Source organism: Macrotis lagotis, chromosome X, assembly GCF_037893015.1.
Source record: "Macrotis lagotis isolate mMagLag1 chromosome X, bilby.v1.9.chrom.fasta, whole genome shotgun sequence".
Lineage (NCBI taxonomy): Eukaryota > Metazoa > Chordata > Mammalia > Peramelemorphia > Peramelidae > Macrotis > Macrotis lagotis.
Window position 1 is genome coordinate 505095410 of NC_133666.1, and position 25777 is coordinate 505121186.

Sequence of the window (25777 nt, forward strand, 5' to 3'; positions counted from 1 at the left end):
AAAGAAGTAAACATAATTTCCCCCCTCAGATTTGGCTTCTCACAATAAAAAGTTCACAGAAATGGCCTCTGCAATGTTCCATATTCCCCCCCAAAAAAAACAATTTTGGTTCTTTTTTGGGACATAGAACATTTTAATCAAGGAATCAATAAGTTTAGTTTCTGCTACATACCAGGTCCTGTACTAGGTTACAAAGATACCAGTACAAAGAATGAAACAATTCTGACTCACTGAATTTATATTCTTATGAACAGACTGAATCTTGGAGATTCATAATTCTAGCAAAGAAACTATACCATTCCTGAGAAGAACTTCTTGACCACCCTCACAAAATGGGGAAAGGACTTCCAATATCCAAGAATTATGAATCACCTACCCCTTTGCCATATGTGCCCTCTAAGCTTGTACCCACTTCCTTCAATCTGCATGTATGGTGGGGGCAGCTAGATGGAGCAGTGGATAGAGCACCAGCCCTGGAGTCAGGATAACCTGAGTTCAAATCCAGACTCAGACGCAATATTTACTTAGCTATGTGACCTTGGGCAAGTCATTTAACCCCATTGCCTTGTTAAAAAACAAAACTGTGGGGCAGGGCCTACGGGAACCTGAGAGACCCCGAGGCGCAGGGACATACGAGGAGCAGGGCACAGTGGACAAGGAGTCGGAGGCGCTGAGCCAGGAGCATGACTGGGCGGCCTACTGGCGGCTGCTCTTCAGAGAGATAACTTTTGAGGACATTAAGACCTTTGAAGGGAAGTACATTGGTTCAGAAGAAGAGCTGGCTGATATTAAACAAGTCTATGTGGACTTCAAGGGCGATATGGATCAAATCATGCAGTCTGTATTATGTGCAGAATACACCAACGAACCCAGAATACGGAACATAATACAACAGGCCATCGATTCTGGAGAAGTTCCACCCTTTAAAGCTTTCCTCAAAGAGTCGAAGCAAAAAATGAATGCAAGGAAAAGGAGGGCTCAAGAAGAAGCCAAAGAAGCAGAAGAGACCAGAAAGGAGCTGGGCCTAGGGGGTGAACCAGGTGATCTAAAAGCACTTATCCAGAGCAGACAAAAGGATCGAGTAAAAGAAATGGAGAGTTTTCTGGCCCAGATGGAAGCAAAGTATTGCAACTCTTCCAAAAAAGGGAAAAAACCAACTGACAAGAAAGGAAAAAAATAATGAAAGCAATGCTTTTGTTTCTTCAGTGGGCCTTCTATTTAATTGGTACTTTCTCACCTACCGAATAAAATGAGAAAAATCTTTATTATTAAAAAAAAATAACTGTATGACATGTACAACCTATATCAGATTATTTGCTGCTGGGGGGACATGGAGAGGGGAAAGAAGAGTGGTAGGAAAATGTAGAACTCAAAAGCTTGTAAAAGGATAAATGTTGAAAATTAATTGGAAAATAAATAAGGGGGTGAAAAGTATGTATGGGTGGGGAGAATGTGTCACAAGACTTTTGAGGCTTGTTTTGTATCAGTTGTGTTTGAGGCTTCATTTTTGTACCAGTTGTGTTTACTGTACCACCTCCTTTCAAAAACTACTTAAGGCTGATTTACTAAACGAGTCTTAACAGATCATTTTGGAAGGAAAGTTATTCCTGTGGAAGCTCATAAACTATGACATTAGAAAAAGATAACTCTAACTCCTCATAGATAGCTCTAAAATTCTTGAAAGGATATGGTAATCAAACAACTTGTCAATATAAGTGGGAGTTAGGATAGTAGTTTCAGAGTATTTTTAGGGTTCCACTAAAAAAGATTATCCATCCAGGATTTTCATTATTGAATATCCTAGGTTCACTAAAAAAAACTGACAATTTTCTCTATACAAAGGGCAATTGTATAGTAAAAAGGTTTTCTTGTGTATTTCCTTAAATGTAAGTCTAAAATTTTGGGGTTTTTTTAAATAACCTTTGCTCGTTTGAGTGATTATTTGCTGATATCTGTGGTATTACTATAATCTGGTTTGAGTTTTACAACTAAATTGAGATTATGGATAATAGTCAGTGGTAGGATTCAAATAAATTAACAACCAGTTCTCCACCCTAATGACTATTTTAAGTATACAAAATGATATACCTAAAGGTAGTTTAATATTTCATGCATTTAATATCAAATAAGAACAATAAAAGAGGTATACAAAACCAGATTATGTTATATTATTCACAGTAAGCAAATTTATCCTTATGGAGCAAAAGCAGCCATGTGACCATAGCAATCAATGTTGGAACATATGCAGAATTAAAATCTTGCTCAGACCCAAGGAGACTTCACTTATCACTTATCTCTCTCTCTCTCTGGATTCTGCAAAGCAAACGGGATTAAGTGGTTTGCCCAAGGCCATACAATTAGGTGATTATAAGTGTCTGAGGCCACTTTTGAACTCAGGTACTCTTGACTCCAGGGCTGGTGCTCTATCTACTGCACCACCTAACCACCCCCTTCACTTATCTCTTAATAAATCTGTGGTTTTTTTAAGAAGTTGGCCTGGTTTCTAGTTTCTTCTCCAGTCTGGAGTGATAATTACATATCTGTGGCATTCCTTGCCTTGATTTGCCTAATCTGTTCTGCCATTACTTTCCCTCCTGGTCAGAGGAGACACTTCTTGAAGTCTCTCTTAGATTCCTACAATCCAGGTGCCATCATAGATTGTGTTAATTCAGTGACTACAGCTTCAAGAAGAGTCTCACCATGCTGTCAGTCTCAGTCTGTTTCCTTCTCTCTTCTTTTTTCTCTGTCTCCAAGAGAGGAGAAATGGAATCTGTTTTTTGTTTTGTTTTGTTTTGTTTTGTTTTGGGGGGGATTGTTTCTTACAAAACTCTCCTCCCCTCTGTTGCATCAGCCCCTTTCTGGATTGGTGGCAGGGACCCAGAGGAGGGATTCATGCCCCCAGGCCCAGAAATTCCTTATCCTGGCCCCAGCTAAATGACGACCTTGTTGCACTTCTTCATTATGTAGGTTAAATTCTTCAAGTCCCTCTAAGCCCCTGACTGTCTGAGGGAACACCCTATACCTTCTCCCTGGTTTGGGGGATGCAGCCTTTCCCCAGTCTAGTTCTGGGGCCGCCCAATCCCAACTCCCATCATCAAGTTTTAACAGCAAAACTGCCCAGGTGTCTAGGAGTTCAAGCTAGAGTCAAGCCCCACCTGTGGGGGGGAAGGAGCAGGCAGTCAACCTGACCTAAAATCTGGGAATGTCCTAAAGGGTTTCTATAAATTGGCCTTAATAAATTGACTGAAAGTATAAATTCCAATTTGGAAGTTTCCTATCTTTATCTTTAAAAATAAATGAAAAAGCACCAGCCCTGGAGTCAGAAGGACCTGAGTTCAAATTCGACCTCAGACACTTAATAATTACCTAGCTGTGTGATCTTGGGCAAACCACTTTAACCCCATTGCCTTGCAAAAAAAAAAAAAAATGAATGAATGAATGAAAAGAACTGTATGGGAATTGATAATCCAAAGTTAACTTATGGACTCTTTCTGAAACTGGGGAAACCAGATTCAAGTTCAATTAAGTTATGTTCTAATAAGAAATGGAGAAATGCTAAATCCTGATACCAGACTGCTACATTTGTAAATCCTAGAAGTAAACTAAGTGAAATAAATGCTTTAAAATGTGAAACATGGAAATATTTACTATATGAATATTCACATTATTATCTTTGTAATAGATAACTGGGTTTGATCTTCTGTGCAATACAACAATGCATTTGACTACATCAAGGAATTTTAATTACTGATTATTTACAATATGAGGTTCCTCATGAAACTATAATTGATCCTAAAATTATTTTTCTGAGTGGTCTTAATTAGCATGATTCAATAATTATAATATAAATATTTGTGTATGTATTTATATATATATATATATATATATATATATATATATGTGTGTGTATGTGTATAAGTATATATTTAAATCAGAGATCTCTCTAAAGTTCCCAGCAGCCCTTCTTTTGTCTCCACTGATCAGGAGAACTGATTAGAGGTCACTGGACTTTTCTTGGGGTTTGGCGGGCTGGCCAGAGCCCCTAAAATCTTGATATACAAGTGAAACAATGTGTAATCTTTGTTCTAATGAGAATGAGAATTGTGTGTGTGTGTGTGTGTGTGTGTGTACATGTATATAACTCAAAAGATAGTACTGAGGGCGGCTAGGTGGCGTAGTGGATAAAGCACCGGCCTTGGAGTCAGGAGTACCTGGGTTCAAATCTGGTCTCAGACATTTAATAATTACCTAGCTGTGTGGCCTTGGGCAAGCCACTTAACCCCGTTTGCCTTGCAAAAAAAAACAACCTAAAAAAAAGATAGTACTGAAACCTTTCTGGGACTGTGAACCCAGATCTGAAATAGTTTAGGATGTGTTCCTGCTCATTTTTTTTAATGTTTTTTTGCAAGGCAATGGGGTTAAGTGGCTTGCCCAAGGCCACACAGCTAGGCAATTATTAAGTGTCTGAGGCTGGATTTGGGATTTGAACTCAGGTATTCCTGACTCCAGGGTCGATGCTCTAGCCATTGTGCCACCCAGCTGCCCCTTCCTGTTCATTCAGTCTAAATGAAACGAAAGTTCTGAAATATTTATTATTAGTTTTTATTTGGGTTTTGGATTTGTTTTAAACAGACCAATTTAAAATTAATAATCAATAATAGATTGCCCTCTGAGTTAGAATGTCATCATTTTAACATCTTAAGGACTAGTTCCTTGTAAGGGATAAAATAGGGATAATGTATTTGAAATTTTTGTTAACTGGACTAGGTGACATTGTTTCATCTCTATGTGATTTGTAAAGTGCCTGGTATAAACCAGTTGGTTGTTATTGCTTTTGTTTCAAATAATATTAATTTTCTTGATTCCTGGTAATAAGGACTAATTTCTCTTGGCAATACTCAGCCTATCTTCCCCCTTTAATTGTTAATTAACATTGTTAATGTTAACTGCAAACTCAATAAGACAATAGTGAAAATGTTGGAAGACTCATCCTGTCTTCAAAATGCTTTAAAAGTCCAGGAAGAGATAAGAATTAATCAGACAGTATTGATAAGTGTGTTGAAGAATAGTTGGGCAACTTGATATTGTGTAACCCTGGTAAGGGTGATGAGGAAGAAGGTTAATAGTCTTCCTTATTCTTTGATGTTTGTAAGTTTTTATCAGTTATGTTATCTGCCTTAATTTCCCCTCACCTTTATTTAAGATTTAGAGGCATTGCACCTTCAGTTAATCTTTTGTGAAAATTTAAACTATTTGGAGTTACTGAGAGATCTGTAGGTTTATATATAATATAATGATGAAAAGATAATGTTTAATAATATCTAATAATTCATGTGTTACTCTATGTGGAAATATGTTTGGTCTTACTACTGTTTTGTTACATTTGAAATTAATAATATTGTTGAAAATTTAAAGTCACCTAAAATGTTTAATGATTTGAAAGAATTCTGAAAGCTTTATACCACATTTAAGCACAGACCTTAGATATGTGTACAGTAATTGACAGAATTAGTTATAATTTTTCTCTGGATCTCTTTGCTGTTATTGATCATAATAACAGCATGGTATATTCTGATTCCTTTAGAACCAAAATCACCTGAAGCTCTGATTATAGGAAATTGCTATATTACAATACATAGTTACAATTGGTCTGTCTGACCTCAGGTGTGTTAAAACAAAAAGAAAAAAGTATACCAATGAGGCCACTAGTTATGGGGTTTTACGTTTAATATTGCAGGTGAAGTGGTTTTAATGAACAGCCATCAACATTAGCTGAAACAAGATTCCTTAAAAGTGCCTCACCTGGCAGACCTGCAGCCTGACTCATTGCAATGGATTCTCAATATGACCTCTGTCTGGAACAGACATCTAAATACATAAGGGAACATGTCCTTTTATATCCCTGATTGCTCTTTATAGCAAATTACTATAATCATGCCAGGTACTTATTAATAAGAGAGTGAGCCATTGGCTCTTCCATCCTCTAAGTCTTGACTCTTTTAAGAATTGTGACTCAGGATATAATTCTTTATCACAAGATTCTTTTTTTTCTTGACCTGATTCTTTTTATTAATGTTTTTTATACATTAATAAAATATTCTTGCTTAAGAGAAAACAGAATACCCCTGCCCCCACAAAATATAGACTCACTTGAGCGATAAAGTAAAGGGGAGAGAAAAAAATTAAAACTAAAAAAAATAATAGTAATAACTGTAGGTATGGCCAGGTGGTGCAATGGATGGAGCCCCAGCCCTGGAGCCAGGAGCACCCGAGTGCATATCTGGCCCCATATACCCAACAATCACCCAGCCATGTGACATGCAAGTCACCCCAATCCCACTGCCCTGCAAAAACCGAAAAAAGAAAAAAAAGACCCAAAATAAAATAAAATAGTAATAATAGTAGGAGTGGCTGGGTGGCAGTCAGAGCATTGGCCCTTGAGCCAGGAAGACCTAGGTCCAAATCCAGCCTCAGATACCCAACAATCACCCTGCTTTGCGGCTCCAGGCAGGCCACCCAGCCCCATTTTCCCTGCACCACCCCCAAATAATAATAATAAAAAATGTGCTTCAGTCTTTATTCCAACACCAACAACTCTGTCGTGGGTGGATCACATTCTTTATGATAAGTCCATCGCAGAAGTTACTTCCATATTTTTCCACTGTTGCTATAGCTGATTGCAACTCCCTCCTTTCATATTTCTCCACTACCATGGACTATATTTTCTCTCTCCTTTCACTCTGACTCTGCTATAGGGTAGCTGAGTGGCACAGCAGACAGATCCCTGGCCCTGAGGCCAAGAGGCCCCAAGCCCCCCTACCACCCCTTAGGCCCAGCATCTACCTGGCCCTATGGTCCTGGACAGGCCATCCAATCCCAGCAAGAAGTAAAAAAGAAAATATGTTATATCTGACTACTCTCCCCCCATGGTCCATCCTCTCCTCCATCATTCACATCTCCCCCCCTTCCTTCCCCCTGTCCCCCTTCTCTCCTTCTTACTCCAGATGCCTATACCCCATTGAGTATATATGCTGTTTCCTCTCCTAGCCACCTCTGATGAGAGCAAAGATTCCCTCATTCCCCTTTGCCTCCCCCCCTTCCATATCATTGCAATAGCTCATTGTAATAAAGAAAAAACTTATTATACCAAATATCTTGGCCTATTCCCCCTCTCCTTTTTCTTTCTCCCATTACATTTCCCTTTTTTCTATTGACTCCATTTTTACACCATATTTTATCTTCAAATTCAGCTTTCTCCTGTGCTTCAACTATGAAAGCTCCTTCTACCTGCTCTGTTAATTGAGAAAGTTCATATGAGTATTATCAGTGTCATTTTTCTATGCAGGAATACATTCAGTTCATCATCATTAAGTCCCTCATATTTTCCCCTTCTCCTCCACTCTTTATGCTTCACCTGAGTCTTGTATTTGAAGATCAAACCTTCTGTTCATCTCTGGCCATTCCAACAGGAACATTTGAAATTCCCCTGGTTCATTGAAAGTCCATCTTTTTCCTTGGAAGAGAACATTCATTTTTTCTGGGTAGTTGATTCTTGGTTGCATTCCAAACTCTTTCCAGTATATTATATTCCAAGCCCTACAAGCTTTTAATGTAGTTGCTGCTAAGTCCTGTGTGATCCTGACTGCAGCTCCACGATATTTGAATTGTGTCCTTCTGGCTACTTGTAATATTTCTCTTTGACTTGGGAGTTCTGAACTTGGCTATAATATTCCTGGGGATTAGTTTTTGGCAATCTCTTTCTCAGGGGATCAGTGGATTCTCTCCATTTCTATTTTGCCCTCTGCTTCTAGAATATCAGGGCAATTTTCCTGTAGTAATTCTTTGAAAATGATGTCAAGGCTCTTTTCCTGATCATGACTTTCAAGTATTCCAATAATTTTCAAATTATCTTTCCTAAGTCTGTTTTCCGTATCAGTTGTTTTTTCAATGAGATGTTTCACATTTTCTTTTAATTTTTCATTTTTTTGGTTTTGAAGTAATGAATCCTGGTTTCTCATAAATTCAGCAATCTCCCTGAGTTCTATTCTTTGTCTGAAGGATTTGTTTTCCTCACGGAGTTTTCTTATCTCTTTTTTCCATCTGGCCAATTTTGCTTTTTAAAGCATTCTTCTCCTCAATAACTTTTTGAACTGTTTTATCCATTTGACCTAAGCTGGTTTTTAGCATGCTATTTTCTTCAGCATTTTTTTGGATTTCCTTGACTAGGCTGCTGACTTCGTTTTCGTGTTTTTCCTGCATCTCTCTCATTTCTTTTCCCAGTTTTTCTTCTAACTCCCTCATTTCATTTTCAAAGTTTTTTTTGAGCTCTGTCATAGCCTGAGTCCAATTTCTGTTTTTCTTGGAATCTTTAGATGCAGGAGTTTGTGGTTCCTCATCTTCAGACTGAGTATATTGATCTTTCTTGGGATCATAGATAATGTAGTTCTCAATGGTGTTCCTCTTTTGTCTCTGTTTGCTCATTTTCCCCTCCTGAGCCTGGTTTTGGGGTGCTTCCTGAGCTTTTGGGACACTCCCACAAGGGTCTCAGTGTGTGAGGCTCTGTCCTCTCTCCTGGTCTGTGAATGACCATATGCGCCCCCTCTGCCATGGGGCTGAGGTGGGGGGGGGGCCCTGCTGTTCTTTGTGGGGGGGCCCTAGACTGCGAACAGGATCTGAATGTGTTCAGAGCCCCAGAGTCCTGTTCCAGGGGCAGAGCTTGGCAATCTCTCTCTTCACTCCCCTCCCTAGGTTCAATGGGCACATGCCCTGGGGGCTCCTGCTTACTGGCTCCACCTGCTTCTGTTCCTGGATCTGGGCTGCTGAAAGACCATGTTGCTAGCTGTGTGCCCTGAGGGCTGGACTCCACGTGCTTGCTCTGGCAGAGGTCCCCCGCTGTTCCCCCACTTTGTGACCGGTGCTCCCCAGGGCGTAGGTCAGGAAACTCCTCCGCTGCTGTGAGTTGAGGCTCCCAGTGCCCTGGGGCTGCCTCCAAGAGGCTGAAGTTCTTTCACTCTGGCAGGCCACCCCTCCCCCCCAACCCCGGGGAGCAGAGCCTTTCTGCTCTTTTCCAGGTTACCTTGAGTAGGAGAACTGCCTCATTGGGTCCCTCTGTGGGTTCTATCTCTCAAAAGTTTAGTTAGAGTCCTTAGTTTCAAAGTTTTATGAGAGAGCTTCTAAAAGACATTCCTCTCGCCGTCTTGGCTCCGCCCCTATCACAAGATTCTTTAAGGAAAATTAATATCAACAAGACTAGTTATATCAGAAGGATGACCTCTGGTCTATTTTTAAACTGTTTTAAAAAGAGATCACTTCTTCATCTAGAGGTTTTTGTTCATTCTGAATATAGCTAAAGTTAAAACAGAAAAATTATTGAAAATCACTTATTGGACATGTACTGTTCTAAAATGATTATCCAATTTATTTGTTTACACCATTCTTGAGTTTTTTTGTTACAATTCAACTTGATATGGCAACTATTAATGAATCCATGCTATATTGGAGTCCATGTTCTTATGAAAATATTCTGATATTGCCTTAAGATCATGGATTATGTAGCCCTCCTGGCTTCTTTTTCCTTATTGGCCTCTTAATTGGCCCTCTTTGGTTTTGCTTGATTAATCTTTTTCTGAGATTTGTTTGAAGATCCTGATAACTCATATGAACTTTCTCATCTATAAGCAATGTAAAGACTAACAGAATGCCTTCTGTGGGGATGGGGGGAAGGAAGCAAGAATGAAGAAAAAATTGTAAAACTCAAAATAAACAAAATCTTTCTTAAAAAAACTTTAAAAAAATAAAATCAATAGCATTTAAAGATTCAGAGATGATGAGAGGGCATTCAGCATAAGGAGAAATGCTTATGCTGTACCACTGTCCCACAGCTCCTAGGTCTGATTTCTGGGGCCAAACTGAACACATCTTCTTCCTCTTCTACACATAAACCTTCAAAGATTTGAAGAGAATTCTGGTATCCTTTTCTCCAGGCTAAATATCCACTTCCTTCAATAGATTCTCATATGAAAAAACTCAAGGTGCTTCACCAGGATGGTTACCTGACTTTGAACATTATCATTATCTTTCCTTAACAACATGGTGTCCAGAACTGAATGCTAAGTAATGAAGAAACATTGCCAATGACAGGAAATCAGGGATAGCTGTAATACCTTATATCTCTAAGTGCATCAAACTTAAAAATTGGTTTTACTTTGACCATAGTATGAAATACAGTCTCTTCTGCAAATTAAAAAAAAAGAAAAAATAAAATGTCATCCATAGCCAAAGAAAAAACTATGTTTTCTGAATGCAGAACAAAGCATAATACGATCACTTTCAAAAACTTCTATTTATTTTCTTTCTTTCTCATGTTTGACTCTCTTTACAGTGGTTAAAGCACTGGTCCTAAAAGAAAGAGAACTTGAGTTCAAATCCAAACTCAGACATTTGACTCTTACTAGTTGTGTGACCCTGGGCAAGTCACTTAACCCTTATTGTCTCAAATTCAGGGCCATCTCCTGATTCATATCTGACCACTGGACTAAGAGGAGGAGAAAGTGTCTGGCTCTGGAGGAGCACATGAATTAGCACAGCATCCCCCTCACTCAAATCCAATTCATGTGCTTGTCATGCCATCACCTCCCTAACGTCATGGCCTTCTTCAAGAAAGAAGAAAAAACAATAACAACAATATGGAAACATGTTAAACATGATTGTATATGTACAATCTAAATCATATTTCTCGCTGCCATGGAATGGGAGGAGGGTGGTAGAAAAATATGAAACTCAAAATCTTGCAAAAGGATGAATTCTGAAAACTAACTTTGCATGTAATTGGAAAAAATAAAAGATAAAAAATGCTTGTTGGGGTGGCTAGGTGGCGCAGTGGATACAGTGCTGGCCCTGGAGTCAGGAGTACCTGAGTTCAAATTCAGCCTCAGACACGTAATACTTACCTAGCTGTGTGGCCTTGGGCAAGCCACTTAACCTCATCTGCCTTGCAAAAAAAAAAAAGAAAGAAAGAAAAATGCTTGTTAACTACAGTGGGAGATGAGTATAAAAATAAATCAGCATAAATGTAAAATTAATAAATATAAATATTTGCAAAATAATTAAATACATGATAGTTTGGGGAGAACACCAACAATTGGGAGATATGGAAAAGCTTCATGCAAAAAATTGTGCTTGAGCTGTATCTCAAAATAAGAGAGGGACTCTAGAAGGTGAATATAATGGGATGTATGAAAGTCACAGAGATGGGATGAAGTATGATTGTAATGAGCTTGTAGAATGAGGGAAGGAGGAGTAATTTCTAGAGAAGATAGGTTGGACCAGTTGCATATGGCTTTTAAAGTAGAGGATTTTATATTTTATCTCGAGTAATAATTTTTGATTGATTGATCCTTTGGCTTTTAAAGACCTTCATAACTTGACCACTACTGGAACTCACTGAGTAGGGATGCTCCAGTTGCACCTCAAAAGAAAATTACTTTCTCAGCACCGTGTAGGATAGACTGAAGTGATGATGGACTTTAAGTGATGAAACCAAGGAGGAGATTGTTTCAATAATCTAGACGAGAGATGACGAAGGTCTGAACTAAGACTTGGTAAGGGAAGAGAAGAGGTTCAATGCTACAGATGATGGTATGAAGGTAGAAAAGGCAGACAGTGAGGAATTCCCTGGGGGGGGGGGGGGGAAGAATAATGTTGCCATCAACAGAAGTTAGTTTTCTTTTGGAAATAGGGGAGAGAGAAATAGAAGAGAGAGAGAAATGGGAAAGCTTAGAAGAGGAGAAGGTTTAGGAACAAAGGTAAGGAGTTCAGTTTTAAAAATGTTCCTTGATACCACATAGACTCAGAAATGAACCTAGCATATTTCAGAAACAGTAATTAGGCTAATTTGGGTAAAGTGGAGTTTTAGAAGGAAGTGTTGATAACCTATATCAGATAATTTGCTTTCTCAATGAGGGAGAGTGAGGTGGGAAGAAGAGAGAGAATTCAAAACTCAGTGTTTTAAAAATGAATGCTAAAACTTGTTTTTACATGTTACTAGGGAAAAATAGAAATAAAAAAGAAAGGAAAGGGGTGTAGAAATAACAAAAAATGACCCTGGACAAGTCCTTCAACCTCTGTTTGCATCAGTTTCCTCAGCTGTAAAGTGGAGATATCAATAGCAATAACTCACAGGGTTGTTGTCAGTCTCAAATGCAAATATCTATAAATAACATAATAGAAGTTCCTTTTCTCCTATTGGTTTATTCCATTCTATAGTGTTGCTAAGTGATCAACACAGAATTCTTGACTATTAACTGGCTTTACTGCTACAAATGGAGAAACTAATCAACTGCTGTCCAGTGGCTAAGGAAAAAAATGTCTGCAAATATTGTATGGAAGTAGTGACTGACATTTTCAAGAAGATATTTTATTTCTTTAAAAATCTTTGCTTCAATAAGGAGTCCGATAAGAAAGCTGGTTTAACTGATAGCATTTTTCATAAAGAAAGAATCACAATGTTCGGCAGTGAGTTGCAGAATACAGATTTGCCCCTTGAGAAGAGAGCTCAAGCTGCCTATAAATTGGGTCTGTTGGCCTTCACAGGTACTATCTAAAAATGCTTATTCTGAAAGATTTGTTCTCATTTTTCTTTATAAATATATTCTAACTGATATGGTCAATTGGGTCTGAGAATCTTTTCTCAAATATAAAATGACATAAGGTTGTCTTAAATACTTTAAGTTTCATAAAAGCCATGGTATATAATATAAATTGTTAATTGGTCACATGATGTTCCAAAGATGTCACAACTTTAAAGAGGGATTTGGTTATTTTGTAGTAATGATTTTGCTTATACAGTTATCCCTTGAGAGATTTCCCAAAGCCACAGATGACACAAGAAAGTCAGCAGATGACAGTGAAAAAGTTTAGAAATTCAGAAATGCATAATATATATATAATGTATAAAAATACATAATATCCAACATATTTTATCTTATGTTTTTTTTTGCAAGGCAACCAGGGGTTAAGTGGCTTGCCCAAGGCCACACAGTTAGGTAATTATTAAGTGTCTGAGACTGTATTTGAACCCAGGTACTCCTGGCTCCAGGGCAGGTGCTTTATCCACTGCGCCACCTAGCTACCCACTGTGCCACTTAGCCGCCCAATTTTATCTTTTAATACCATAAATAAATACACTATTTCTTTTTTTCTGGAAGAGCAAAATAATTTTACATGGATTTTTCCAGATCATAGGGCACCCCTCCTCTAATCCTCATGAAATGAAAGAGATAACAGTTTTGGATAATGATTAATAACTCCATTACTAAAGGGCATTAGTTGGGGTAATGTTATTTGCTATTGGGCATTGATGTATTACAGCCCTATGTTCAAAAATTCCAGAAAACAAGGTAACCTCTTTTTCCTTAAAAAATATTTATAAGCCAATATAATGAAAATAATCCTCCAGTAAGAGCATGTTGTCATTTTAAATTCAAGCCCATAAATTCAATATATTATTCTGAAAGGAGCCTAGATGACACACTGAATAGAGCATTGGCCCTGGAGTCAGGAGAATCTGAATTCAAATCTGGCCTCAGACAATAATTACCTAGCTGTGTGACCCCGGGCAAGTTACTAAACCCCATGTCTTGCAACCCCCCCCCCATATATACACACACATATATATATATACATATATATATATATATATTATTCTGCAAAGGTATGATTTCATTGCAAATAGATATTTTATAAACTGTCAACTTGACTTACTAGTTCAAAGGCTGCACAGGTAATGAGACAATGAAGATAATGCATGACTGTTTAGAAACCTAATAACCCTGACAGGAAGAACAGGGGAGATTATTTATGTGATAGTCAAATGTGATGTTGTCATAGGAGTATATTATAAGTCTTCTGGTCAGAAGGAGAGAAAATAGAAATCTTTTGATACATAACATAAAGCTATCTTGCAGGAGGGATATAATTGAAATGCAAGACCTGGTGGGGGGCTCTCTCTACCCAAACCAAGAAACTTATAATTTTTTTAACTTCTCTGCCTAACAATTTTATCTTTCAGAAGGTAGAAGAAATAATAAGGACAGGGTAGAGGTGGGAGAGAATGATTTATGCTGAATCTCATTCTGACCACTAACAAAAAACCAACTGGCAAAATAGAAATGAAGAAAACTTTGGGAGGATATCTTAGTGTAATTTTTTTTTGCATTAAACTCTGGAATTATATTTTACTTTTATTCATTGTAGAGGTAACATACATCTAAGCATTCCCATTCAGTACTGTTCTACTAAGACTACAAGCAAAAGGATTAATGATGCATGTTATCTACCTCTTGATAGAGTGGTAAAGAATTAGGAATATAGAATGAGCCATGTGGTTTGGTGGTGTTTTGTTTTGTTTCTGAACATGCTTTGCTTGATTTATATATATATATATATATATATATATATATATATATATATATATATATATTATTTGTAATAGGGTTTTAATTTTTATTTCATTCTCAATCTATTGAGAAGGGTTAAATGAGAAGAAGAAAAGGGGGATTTTTTTTTAAAAAAACTAGAATTATAATTAAAAAATTAAATTCCATCTAACTTTCAATTGTTCTTAATTCTAGTGCCTTTCTTCTGATGATTATTTCCATTTTATCTTGTATATCACCTACTTGTACATAGTTATTTTCATATTTTCTACTCCTTTGGACTATGAACTCCACAAGGGCAGGGATTGTTCTTAATATTTCTTTGTATTTCCAGGGTTTAACATAGTATCTAGCTTTCAGTTGCTGTTGTAAGTTGTTTCAGCCCTTCATAACTTCATTTAAGGGTCTCTTGAGAGAGATACTGCAGAAGTTTGCCATTTCCTTCTCCAGCTCATTTTACCAATAAAGAATCGAGGCAAAAGGGGTTAAGTAACTTGTTCAGGATCACACAGGTAGTAAGTATATGAGGATGAATTTGAATTCAGGTCTTCTTGACTCCAGATCCAGTGTTCCATTGATTATGCTACCTAGCTGCTTATCATAGCTCTTTATAAAAGTTTATTGAGTGACTGACATTAAAGTCCATTCTGCTTAAAGAAGTCTTACAGACTTTGCAATGAAATTATTTTTTAATAATAAATCTTTTATTTTTATATCACCTTCAATACTCAATATATCTTTTAACTTATCCCAGGCAAAGAAAAATCTCTGCACACCACATGTTTCAGAGAAATGTCATTATATCAGGACAGGCCATAATGGGATAATAGGACAATTATCTTCTTATTTACTTACTGGAAAAGGCCTCCTACAGAGGCTCGGGATGACCTGCCATATATACTCATGTCCCTCTTAGAGTCCCTCAAGGGAAATAAGTTCCTAAATTTCCTAGCAGGGTCACATCCTCACAAATCCCAAATGCTTCTGGGCCACACAGAAATTATGGTTCATTAAGGAGACCCTTAGAGCTTCCCATAGGTATAAGAGGTCTCTTCCTTTCAGCTTATGAGACAATTCATTCTAGAAATGTACTATAAAATGATGCTATTTGGTGCAAGAGGGTTGGGGAAGGGGTGTACAGTTGGGGAGGGTGATTATGTCAGAGGACTTCAAAGAAGGAAACCAGAGTTTCTTGGCCTGAAAGAACCCTGAATGATTAGTGAGCTGTGTCTTAGGGGGAGCATATGTCACTCATGCCTCCTATTTTATACCTTCCCCAGGCAAGCAGTATTAGTATTCATTAGTTTTTTTCTGCTTTGTTTTCTAGCATATGAAATTTCCAGGTAATAATAGCCCTCCTAGATAAGGCATTCTATCACAGTCAGTGTGGGAGGCAGATTAATTGTAAAGGAAATAGCGGGGGGGGGGGGGGGCAAGCTGCTAAGAAGCCAGGACCATGAATGGATATAATTTATGTGGGATCATAGTAAGATAGGATCATAGATTTCTAATCAGAAGGGATCTTAAAGGCCATGCTTTATGCCCTCATTTTACAGATGAGGTAACTGAGGCACCAAAAAAAGTGTTCAGGTTCTAGATCTCAGAGCAGTAGTAACATGACTGGAGGTCCAGCAGGTTAGGAAACAGGCTAGGGATAAAACGAAGACAGGCAGACCCAGTCCCGTGACAAAATGCTTTATACACACTGCATAATAAAATAACTATGCCAAGTGGCATAGTATCTAAGTACTTCATGGAAAAGATAATCACAAGAAGAAATAGAAAGCAAGACCATAATAGTTGGAACCCCCTAAATGTGCCTCTTTCAAACTTGGAAAAAAATCTAACAAAAAGATAAGCAAGAAAGAAGTTAAAGCCCAGGATAGAATTTTTTTTAAAAATTAGATATGGTAGATCTCTATTGATTACAAAATGGAAATAAAAAGGAAAATAAGTTATTCTTAAAACTTGATCATGTGCTAGGATAGAAAAACCTCATGTGCTAGTTATATACTAAGTAACACAGAGGATAGGGTGCAGAGTCAGGAAGACTTGAATTCAAATCCGGCTTCAGACACTATCTATATGATTTTGGGCAAAAAGCTTAAACCTTTTGGTTCAGTTTCCTCATTTGCAAAATGAAGGTAATAATAGTATCCACCTCCCAGGGTTGCTGTGAAGATCAAATAAGATAATATAAAGCTCAGCAAAATATAAATGTTTGCTATTATTATTATCAATTATAGAAAAGTAGAGATATTAAACCCATCCTTTACTGATCATGATATAATACAAATGTAAAAAATAAAGGATCTTTTAAGATTCAAACTTAGAGGTTAAATAATTTAATTCTAAGGAAATGATAAGTCAAAGAATAAAACATAAAAATAATGAAACAATTTTGCTAAAGAAGATGAGAACAATTTAGCCAAACCAGTCTTTAAAATGTGGAAATATTTATTGATAAATAAAGAAAAAACAAGTTAATCAATTGGGCATTGATCTTAAAAAAACTAGAAAAGCAACAAATAAAAAATAGAAAAACAAAAGCAAAAACAAAAATCCCTCAATGAGTTGGTGAATAAAACCTAAAAACCAGTTAATCCAATAATAAAATGCATAAACCATTAACTAATCTTGAATTTAAGTAAAAAAATAAAATTGTTAATATCAAAAAATGAACAAGGAAAATTCACAACAAATTAAAAGGAACTAAAGATTATTAGAAACTATTTTGCCCAATTATACATCAGTAAAACTGAAAAATGTAAATGAAATGGACGCATATTTACAAAAAAATATGTTTAACCCAAATTCCTAGAACAAGAGAGTATATTTAAATAACCCAGTTTCATAAGCTTGGGCTACAATAGCCCAGAGTCAGAAAGATCTTAGTACAAATCCAACATCAGACAATAAATAGCTGTGTGACCCTGGGCAAGTCACTTAACCTCTGCTTGTCTCAGTTTCTTCAACTATAAAAATGGAGATAAGTACAATAATAGGAAATCTAGCTTGTTGAGTTGTTGTGAATCAAATCAGAGAGATAATAATGGTATAAAAAAAAGCATAGTACACTAAGCACATAAAAGAGTGTCTGACACATAGTGGTCCCTCCTTTCATATTCCCTCTCATAAAAAGAAATTAAACAAGCAATAATCGACTTGCAAAGAAAAACCTCAACACTTGATGGATTTAAAAATAAATTCTATCAAACATTCAAAGAAAAATAAATCCCAATGTTACATAAAAGTTTACCAAAGTAAGAAAAGAAGGGATCCTTCCAAATTCCTTCTATAAGATCAATATCTTCATGATACTTAAACCAGGGAGATAAAGCAGAAAAAAAATTATAGACCAAAAACTCCAATGAATATTGAACAAAAATATGGAATAAAATATTAACAATGATGTTGCAATAATCATTCTGTATGTACCAAAGCATTGTTCTAAGTGACGAAGTTGGCAGGGGAAGCAAATGACAATCCTTGCCTTCAAGAAGCTTATAATCTAATAGTGGAGACATTACACAAGCAAATGAATATGAAGCAAGCTATATACTGAATAAATGGGAAATAATTAATAGAGGAAAGGCTCTAGAATTAAGAGGGGTTGAAAAAGGCATCAGTAAATAATCTTATTTGGGATTTTATTTGCAACTTAGAGGAAGCCAGAGAAGTCAGTTGGCAAGCTAAGGAGAGAGAATCTTGCAGGCACAGCCAGAGAAAATACAATAACACTGTGACCAAATCAATTATGTGAAAAAAATACAGTTTTAATTCAATATTAAGAAATCTATAAGCATAACAGATGATATTAATAAGAAAAATAAGAAAAACCATATGATTTTATTAATAGATACTGAAAAAAGCTTTTAACAAAATGCAATGCCCATTTATGTTAAAATGATTAAAAATAATAGAAATAAATGAGCTGTTGTTCGATATGGTAAATTCTATCTAGTAAAATAACAACTAGAATTATTTATAATGCACAAATGCTCAAAACCTTTCCAAGAAGATCAGGTATAAAATGAGCATGCCCATTATCAACCCCATTGTTTGCTATAGTTCTAGAAATGCTATCTATAGCAATAAAACAAGAAAAAAGAATCAAGGGAATAAACATAAGCAAAATAAATACAAAATCAATGCTTCTTTTTATTTTATTAAAGATTTTATTTGAGTTTTACAATTTTCCCCCAATCTTACTTCCCTCCCCCCCCACCCTACCCCCACAGAAAGCAATCAGGTCAGTCTTTACTCTGTTTCCATGTTGTATATTGATCCAAATTGAGTGTGATGAGAGAGAAATCATATCCTTAAGGAAGAAACAAAAAGTATAAGAGATAACAAGATCAGACAATAAGATATCTGGTTTTTTCCCCTAAATTAAAGGGAATAGGGCGGCTAGGTGGCGTAGTGGATAAAGCGCTGGCCTTGGAGTCAGGAGTACCTGGGTTCAAATCCGGTCTCAGACACTTAATAATTACCTAGCTGTGTGGCCTTGGGCAAGCCACTTAACCCCGTTTGCCTTGCAAAAAAATTAAATAAATAAATTAAAGGGAACAGTCCTTGAACTTTGTTCAAACTCCACGGCTCTTTGGCTGGATATAGATGGTATTCTCCATTGCAGACAGCCCCAAATTGTCCTAGATTGTTGCACTGATGGAATGAGTGAGTCCTTCAAGGTTGATCATTGCCCCCATGTTGCTGTTAGGGTGTACAGTGTTTTTCTGGTTCTGCTCATCTCAGCATCAATTCATGCAAATCCCTCCAGGCTTCCCTGAATTCCCATCTCTCCTGGTTTCTAATAGAACAATAGGGTTCCATGACATACATATACCACAGTTTGCTAAGCCAGTCCCCAACTGAAGGACATTTACTTGATTTCCAATTCTTTGCCACCACAAACAGGGCTGCTATGAATATTTTTTTCATCATCTCAAAAATCAATGCTTTTGAAAATGACACAGTTTATTAAAGTCAACTAAATAAATTGAAACAATTTATAACTTCAAAATGTGATAACATAAAATAAATGCACAATACTGCCTTTATATATTTTACCTTTCTGTCTTCCTATATAAGAAAATTATTACAAAATGCACAATGTGTAAAATATCTGGTAGTTTAATTATCAAGACAAACAGGAATCATACGAATATGTATCTACAAAACATATATCATAGAAATATAGGTAAAATGATTGGAGAGATACTAACTGCTTATGGTTGGATCATAATAAAAATGATTACATGAAAATTAATATACCAATAAATTACCTAATAGAACTAGAAAAAATAATAACAAAGGATCCATCCAGAGGGGGAAAAAAGACCAACATCTGAAGAGAGAACTCAAGGAATAAAGGCAAAAAGTAGGACTGGACAGGATAGAACAATAACAGATCTCAAAATATACTATACAGAAGTCATCATCAAAGCAATGTGTTACTGGTTAAAAAACAGGAAAGTTGATCAATTGAAAAGATCACATTTATTAGACCCCAAAGATATTGAATTAGTATTTGATTAGTACTTGATAGTAGTATTGATAAACCATGACCTTCAAATATTGTTGTAAGGACAAAACAAAAACTAGAAAGATGGAATACAATGTGGTAGAAATTAAATATAGACCAATATTTCACACTATATGTCAAAATAAATCTTAACTGGATTAAAAAAACCTAGTTATAAAAGGTCATAACATAAATAATTTAGAATAGGAAAGGAGCAGCTAGGTAACACAATAGATAAGGCACCAGATGTGAGGAAAGAAAGACCTAAGGACAAAGTCAGTCTCAGACATTTACTAGCTCTCTTTTCTTCAATTTTCTCAAATATCCTCAAATAAAAAATAATAATAGCAACCACCTCCCAGGGTTGTTGCAAGGAAAAAATGAGATAATTGTAAAGGGCATAGTTCTTGGCACATAATAAGTGCTTTATTATAAATGTTAGTTATTATTAATAGCTATGGATTGAGAAAGACTTCTTGATCAAAAAAGATACAAAGAATATTATATGATATCAAATAGATAATTTCAATTTAATTAAAATTATTTATCATTTATATTTATAATTTATTATATAAAAATTAAATGTTCTTATATACATAAAATTAACAGTTTAAAGTAGAAGGAAAATTTCTCCCAGATACCTAAGGAAAGTCTTTACAGCAAATTTTTCTGACACAGATCTGATGGGAATAGGAATTGGACTTGTGATTTTATTTAAAAGGATTCCACAGAATGGGAATCACCAGGTGAGGAATTCCTTCTAAGAATGAAGGTCAGCATCTTCTCTTCAAGTGTTAGAAAATATGAAGAGCTGAGAATTTAAAGGAATTGTCCAGGGTCACATATTCAGTATATATCAGAAGCAAGATTTAAACCCAGGTCTTCCCGACTCTGAGACAAGCTCTCCATCCACTACATAATTCAGCATTTGTCTGACAGCTAATCTGGATAGGAAATTGACACAAATAAATAGAAAAAGAGCAATTCCCCAATAGATAAAATAGTAAGTGAATGTGAGTAGTTTTCATAATCTAAGTTTTCAATAGTAACATTAAAAAAAAAAGAACATCACTTGTAATCAGATAAATAACAAAATAACTCTGAAATTCCTTTTTACATCTATCAGATTGGAAAATATGACCAAAAAAGAAAAATACAATTGTTGGGAAGGCACAAAATAAAGTATATTAATACATTGTTGGTGGACCTATTAAATAACCAGTCACTCTAGAAGGCATTTCAGAACTAAACCTAAACTGTGTATAACCTTTGTCCCAGAGATATTTCTACTAAGTATATTCTTCACATCAAAGGGAAGAGGTCAAAATCAAAGAAGAGAAAAAGGGAACAAAGAACAAAGGGAAAACTTATATGTACAAAAATACTTATTAACCATCCCTCTTTGTTGTAGCAAAGAACTAAAAAAAGAAGGTACCCAACCAACTGGGGAATGAGGGTATCCACTAGTAAACTGTGGAATGTATAAACAAATTATGATATGTAAATGTAACTAAACACTATTATGTCATTTTAAAAAAACTATGGAAAAGGTCTGTTTTGGAGAAAATCAGAGAAATATATGAACTAGGAGAAAAGACAAGAACTGAGGCCACTAAGGCTAGTGTTCCTACAAGTCTGACCTCTGTTTTGTATTTGTAAGGATGTTTCTGTTAGAAGAAAAGTAAGAAAGTCAGTTGAGACCTTACTGTAAGAAAAGAAGCATAATCTCAGGGACTCTCCTGTGTGCCTATTTTTTGTGCTCCACTGAGTTATGTTATAATGCTATAAGCTGCCGGAGATGTTAGGTACAAAATGTACCTAATGGTTAGGCAATGATGCTTCTGTCATGAGGTCAAGTGATGGTTATGTCCTGAACATATCTTCTGAGTCTTCCCTATTTTCTCCAGCATGTCATGTGTAAGAGGTTACTGAAGTCCCTGGGATTCCTAGGTGGAGGGTTTTATCAGTGGAACCTGATAATATTTGCTGGCTCATCCCACCAGATAGAGATTGAGTCACCAGAAGGACTGAGCAGAGGATAAGAAATTAGGCAAGAATAGCAACTAAACACTGGGACAGGGCAGGGCAGGATCTTAATCTCAAGAGGGCGGGGAAAAGAAAATAGCAAACTGGTATATACGGGAGCAACTCTGTCATAGGAGACCAAGATAAACATTCTATTTCCAGGGTAAGTAATCATCCTGAGGAGAAGCTCCTTAAACTTAATTTGATGTTCCAATGAATTATTGACCTAGGATTCTTTTATGGCTTGGTCTCAGAATCTGGGATAGGGTTTAATTAAACTATAAGGTTATGGCTATAGAGGAGGGTCAGGGAGCCAGGAAGCTCATTATAATTAGTCAGAAAATGAACTCAGGGGGCAGCTAGGTGGGGAAGTGGATAGAGCACTGGCCCCAGAATCAGGAGTACCTGAGTTCAAATCCGACCTCAGACACTTAATAATTACCTAGCTGTGTGGCCTTAGGCAAGTCACTTAACCCCATTTGCCTTGCAAAAACCTAAAAAATGAACTCAGAATCAACTCCTATTTAAATTTTCTCCACTAACATCTAGTAGTGTACCATACTTCTAAAGTATTTAACTTAAATGTATGCTAAAATGAATCAAAAGCTAACTAAATGTTCTTTGTTCTCTAAGTTTTCTTCTAAATTGCATCTTAGGTTTTTTTTGCAAGGCAATGGGGGTAAAGTGGTTTGCCCAAAGCCACACAGCTAGGTAATTATTAAGTGCCTGAGGCCATATTTGAACTCAGGTACTCCTGAGTCCAGGGTTGGTGCTCTATCCATTGCACCACCTAGCCGCCCTTAAATTGCATCTTAATATAGTAATTAGGTTTAGCTAATTTTAAGATTATTTTTCCTTATTGATTCAGAGAGGGAATAACATACATACTCAATTGGGAGGTGATAGAAGGGAGGGAAGATTATAGGAGTGGGTTATCAGAGCAAAGCATTTTTGAGGAGGGACAGGGTGAATGGAGAAAGTGAATAGAATAAATGGTAGTGGAGGGAAACACAGTTAACAATAGTAACTGTGGAGAAAAATACTGAAACAAATTTCTCTGATAACTCATTTCACAGAAATAGAGAATTGACTCAAATTTATAAAAAATAAGAGCCATTCCTCAATTGATAAATGATCAAGATATATGAACAGTTTTCAGATGAGGTTATCAACACAATCTATTTAATCATTTTTTTAAAAAATGTCTTAACTCATTTTTGTTTTTGTTTTTGCAAGGCAATAGAGTTAAGTTATTTACCCAAGCTAGGTAATTATTAAGTATCTGAAACCAAATTTGAACTCAGGTCCTCCTGACCCCAGAGTCAGTGCTCTATCCACTGCACCACCCAGATGGTCCCTTAACTCACTTTTTTTGTTTTTAGATTTTTTTTCCAAGGCTATGGGGGTTAAGTGGCTTGCCCAAGGCCACGCTAGGTAATTATTAAGTGTCTGAGGCCGTATTTGAACTCAGGTACTCCTGACTCCAAGGCCAGTGCTCTATCCACTGCGCCACCTAGCCACCGCTCTTAACTCACTTTTGATAGAGAAGTGGGTTGGAACAATTCTGAGGTATGCCTATTGTATTGATTAATTGAACAGGAGAAAATAACAAATGTTGGAAGGGATGTTAGGGATGTTGAGACACTGATGCTCTACTGGAGTTGTGAAATGAGTCGACCATTCTGTAGAGCAATTTGGAACTATATCCAAAGGACTATAAAACGAGATGAAATATGGGAAGAAAGGAATCTATTTGTACAGGGATATTTACAGCAGCTCTTTTCTGGTGATAAGGAACTAGAGATTGCGGGGAAGGAAGCACAAAAGTTGGGGAATGACTGAACAAATTATGGTATGTGATTCAGATGAAATTTTCTGTTATGGGCAATGATGAACAGGATATTCTCAGTTTAAAAACTTACATGAATAAATGCAATGGAAAATTTATTCTATACAAAGGAACATTGCAGAATGAACAACTGACTGACTTAACTTTTCTCAGCAATACTGAAGTTTGCTTTTTTTACTTTATTTTTCTTTGTTTCTCTTCTTTTTTACAACATGACTATTGTAGTAACTTTTTTATGACTATATATTTTTAACCTATATGGGGTAACTTGCTTTTTCAATGAGGGGGAGTGGGGTGGGAGGAAGAGAGAGAATTTGGAACTGAATTTGAAAGTGAATAACAAAACTTGTTTTTTTCATATAACCAAGGAGAAAAATAAAATAAAATAATTTTTTAAAAAAGATCTTTTTCCTTTTTTAAGAAAAAAAAGTATTGATACATTCTGTTTCCACTATGATATATTCCAAAAAAATAATGAAGCAAAACTGCTTGATAACCTGTTTGACTAATGGTGCATGTCATTTCCCGTTTTATAGTTTATCAATTGTTAACAGAAAGGGTGTTTGGCTTTAGATTTGTTGTCTCTCTTGCTTTGCTTTCTCACCCTGTATCCCTTCATACAAGTCTTCTCATGTTTCTCTTAATTCTTTTATGCATTATTCATTTCTAATTTATTTTGTTATTACTTTTTTCAGCCATTCCCCCAATTTGAAGAGAGGTAAACTGAAGGAATTTTCAAATTACTATTAAACTTACTGAGAATCAGCTTTATCAACAACCCTACTTCTATAGGACCTATCAAACTTTTAAGAACCTTCTAAGGTTCCATTTTGGAGCACAGGGTTTTTGGTTTTGGAAAAGGATATGGCCCTTAAATATGTGGAAGTACTTGTCCTCTAATAAGTAGCTAGTTAATTAAGCAAAAAAAAAAATTAGAAACATAATTATTTGTTTTATTTTTTTTTCAGGAGGACCAATGTCAGCAAAATGGGTGTCCGAATATATGAATGAAGCAGCTTTAATCTTGAAGAAAAGTGATACCCCTCCTCATATAAAGATCACACTAATGCAGGGCATAGCTAGTTGGTGCTACTTAAACACTTTAGGCCAAAAGAAAGCCAAAGCCATAAATTTGCTTCCCCTTCTTGTCTCTTTTCTGGAGGAGGAGTCTGAGAACCCCCAGTTAAAGCAGGCCAACATTAAAGTTAAATTTTGGTCTTGCTATCTTATTATTGTCATTATTTGTAACCAGCCAGCAGCCATTCGGGAGCTTAAGGAATATGACGTTTTGAAGTCCTTACTCCAAGTTCTGGCAGCCAAGAATTGGCATGGATGGCCTGAGAATTTTGCTGAAGTCTTATTTTTCTTGTTGGGGTTCCAAAGGACTTAATTAGACAGGTTATCTAAAAGTAACAGGAGTCAGAAAAATACAGCTCCCCACATAGATATTAGTGCTCTTATTCTTGCATTATAATGGTGACAGGGGAAAAAATAAAAATGAATGTAATGTTATTTTTCAAAGGTTTCTTTCTTCATAGTTACTTAGAATTTTAAAGCATTTTGAAGTTGCTACAATGACTAGACAACTAGAAAATACCATTGCCAGAAATGTCAAATTACCCATTTGCTTTTCCTGCAATTTTCCAAAAGGCATAATGCATTCAATTGATATTTATAGTATTTACTATATTTAAGACACTGATAGATTTAACACATTCAATTCAATTAATAACATACATCCTCTATATTTTTATGATGAACTATTGACATATGTGTATATACAAAATATGTAACTTGTATATATGTATGGGTATAAAAATTATCCATGTATATCAATGATATATACACATGTAACCACTAGGTGGCATTGCTACTAATTCGATTCTATTAGCCAAAAGGACAAGGTTTAGTAAAGTCCCAAATTCACCCGATATGTTGTATGTT

General features: G+C 36.1%; 1 protein-coding gene and 1 pseudogene across 1 annotated transcript; both read left to right on the forward strand.

The window, feature by feature from the left end:
* Positions 1 to 332: 332 nt before the first annotated feature.
* LOC141499314 (dnaJ homolog subfamily C member 9 pseudogene) lies at positions 333 to 1245 on the forward strand (annotated as a pseudogene).
* Positions 1246 to 12277: 11032 nt separating this feature from the next.
* On the forward strand, positions 12278 to 25345 carry ARMH2 (armadillo like helical domain containing 2). Its single transcript, XM_074202660.1, has 2 exons — positions 12278 to 12591; positions 24802 to 25345. Exons 1-2 carry the CDS (start codon positions 12321 to 12323, stop codon positions 25221 to 25223), a joined length of 693 nt encoding a protein of 230 aa, XP_074058761.1. The 5' UTR covers positions 12278 to 12320; the 3' UTR covers positions 25224 to 25345.
* The last annotated feature ends 432 nt before the right edge of the window (positions 25346 to 25777 follow it).

What these genes read in the sequence shown, in the direction of transcription:
- ARMH2 (XM_074202660.1), top strand. Translation starts at nt 12,321, where the DNA reads ATGGAGAAACTAATCAACTGCTGTCCAGTGGCTAAGGAAAAAAATGTC. An exon ending in GGGTCTGTTGGCCTTCACAG is followed by an intron (nt 12,592 to 24,801) that starts GTACTATCTAAA and finishes TTTTTTTTTCAG; the next exon opens with GAGGACCAATGTCAGCAAAA.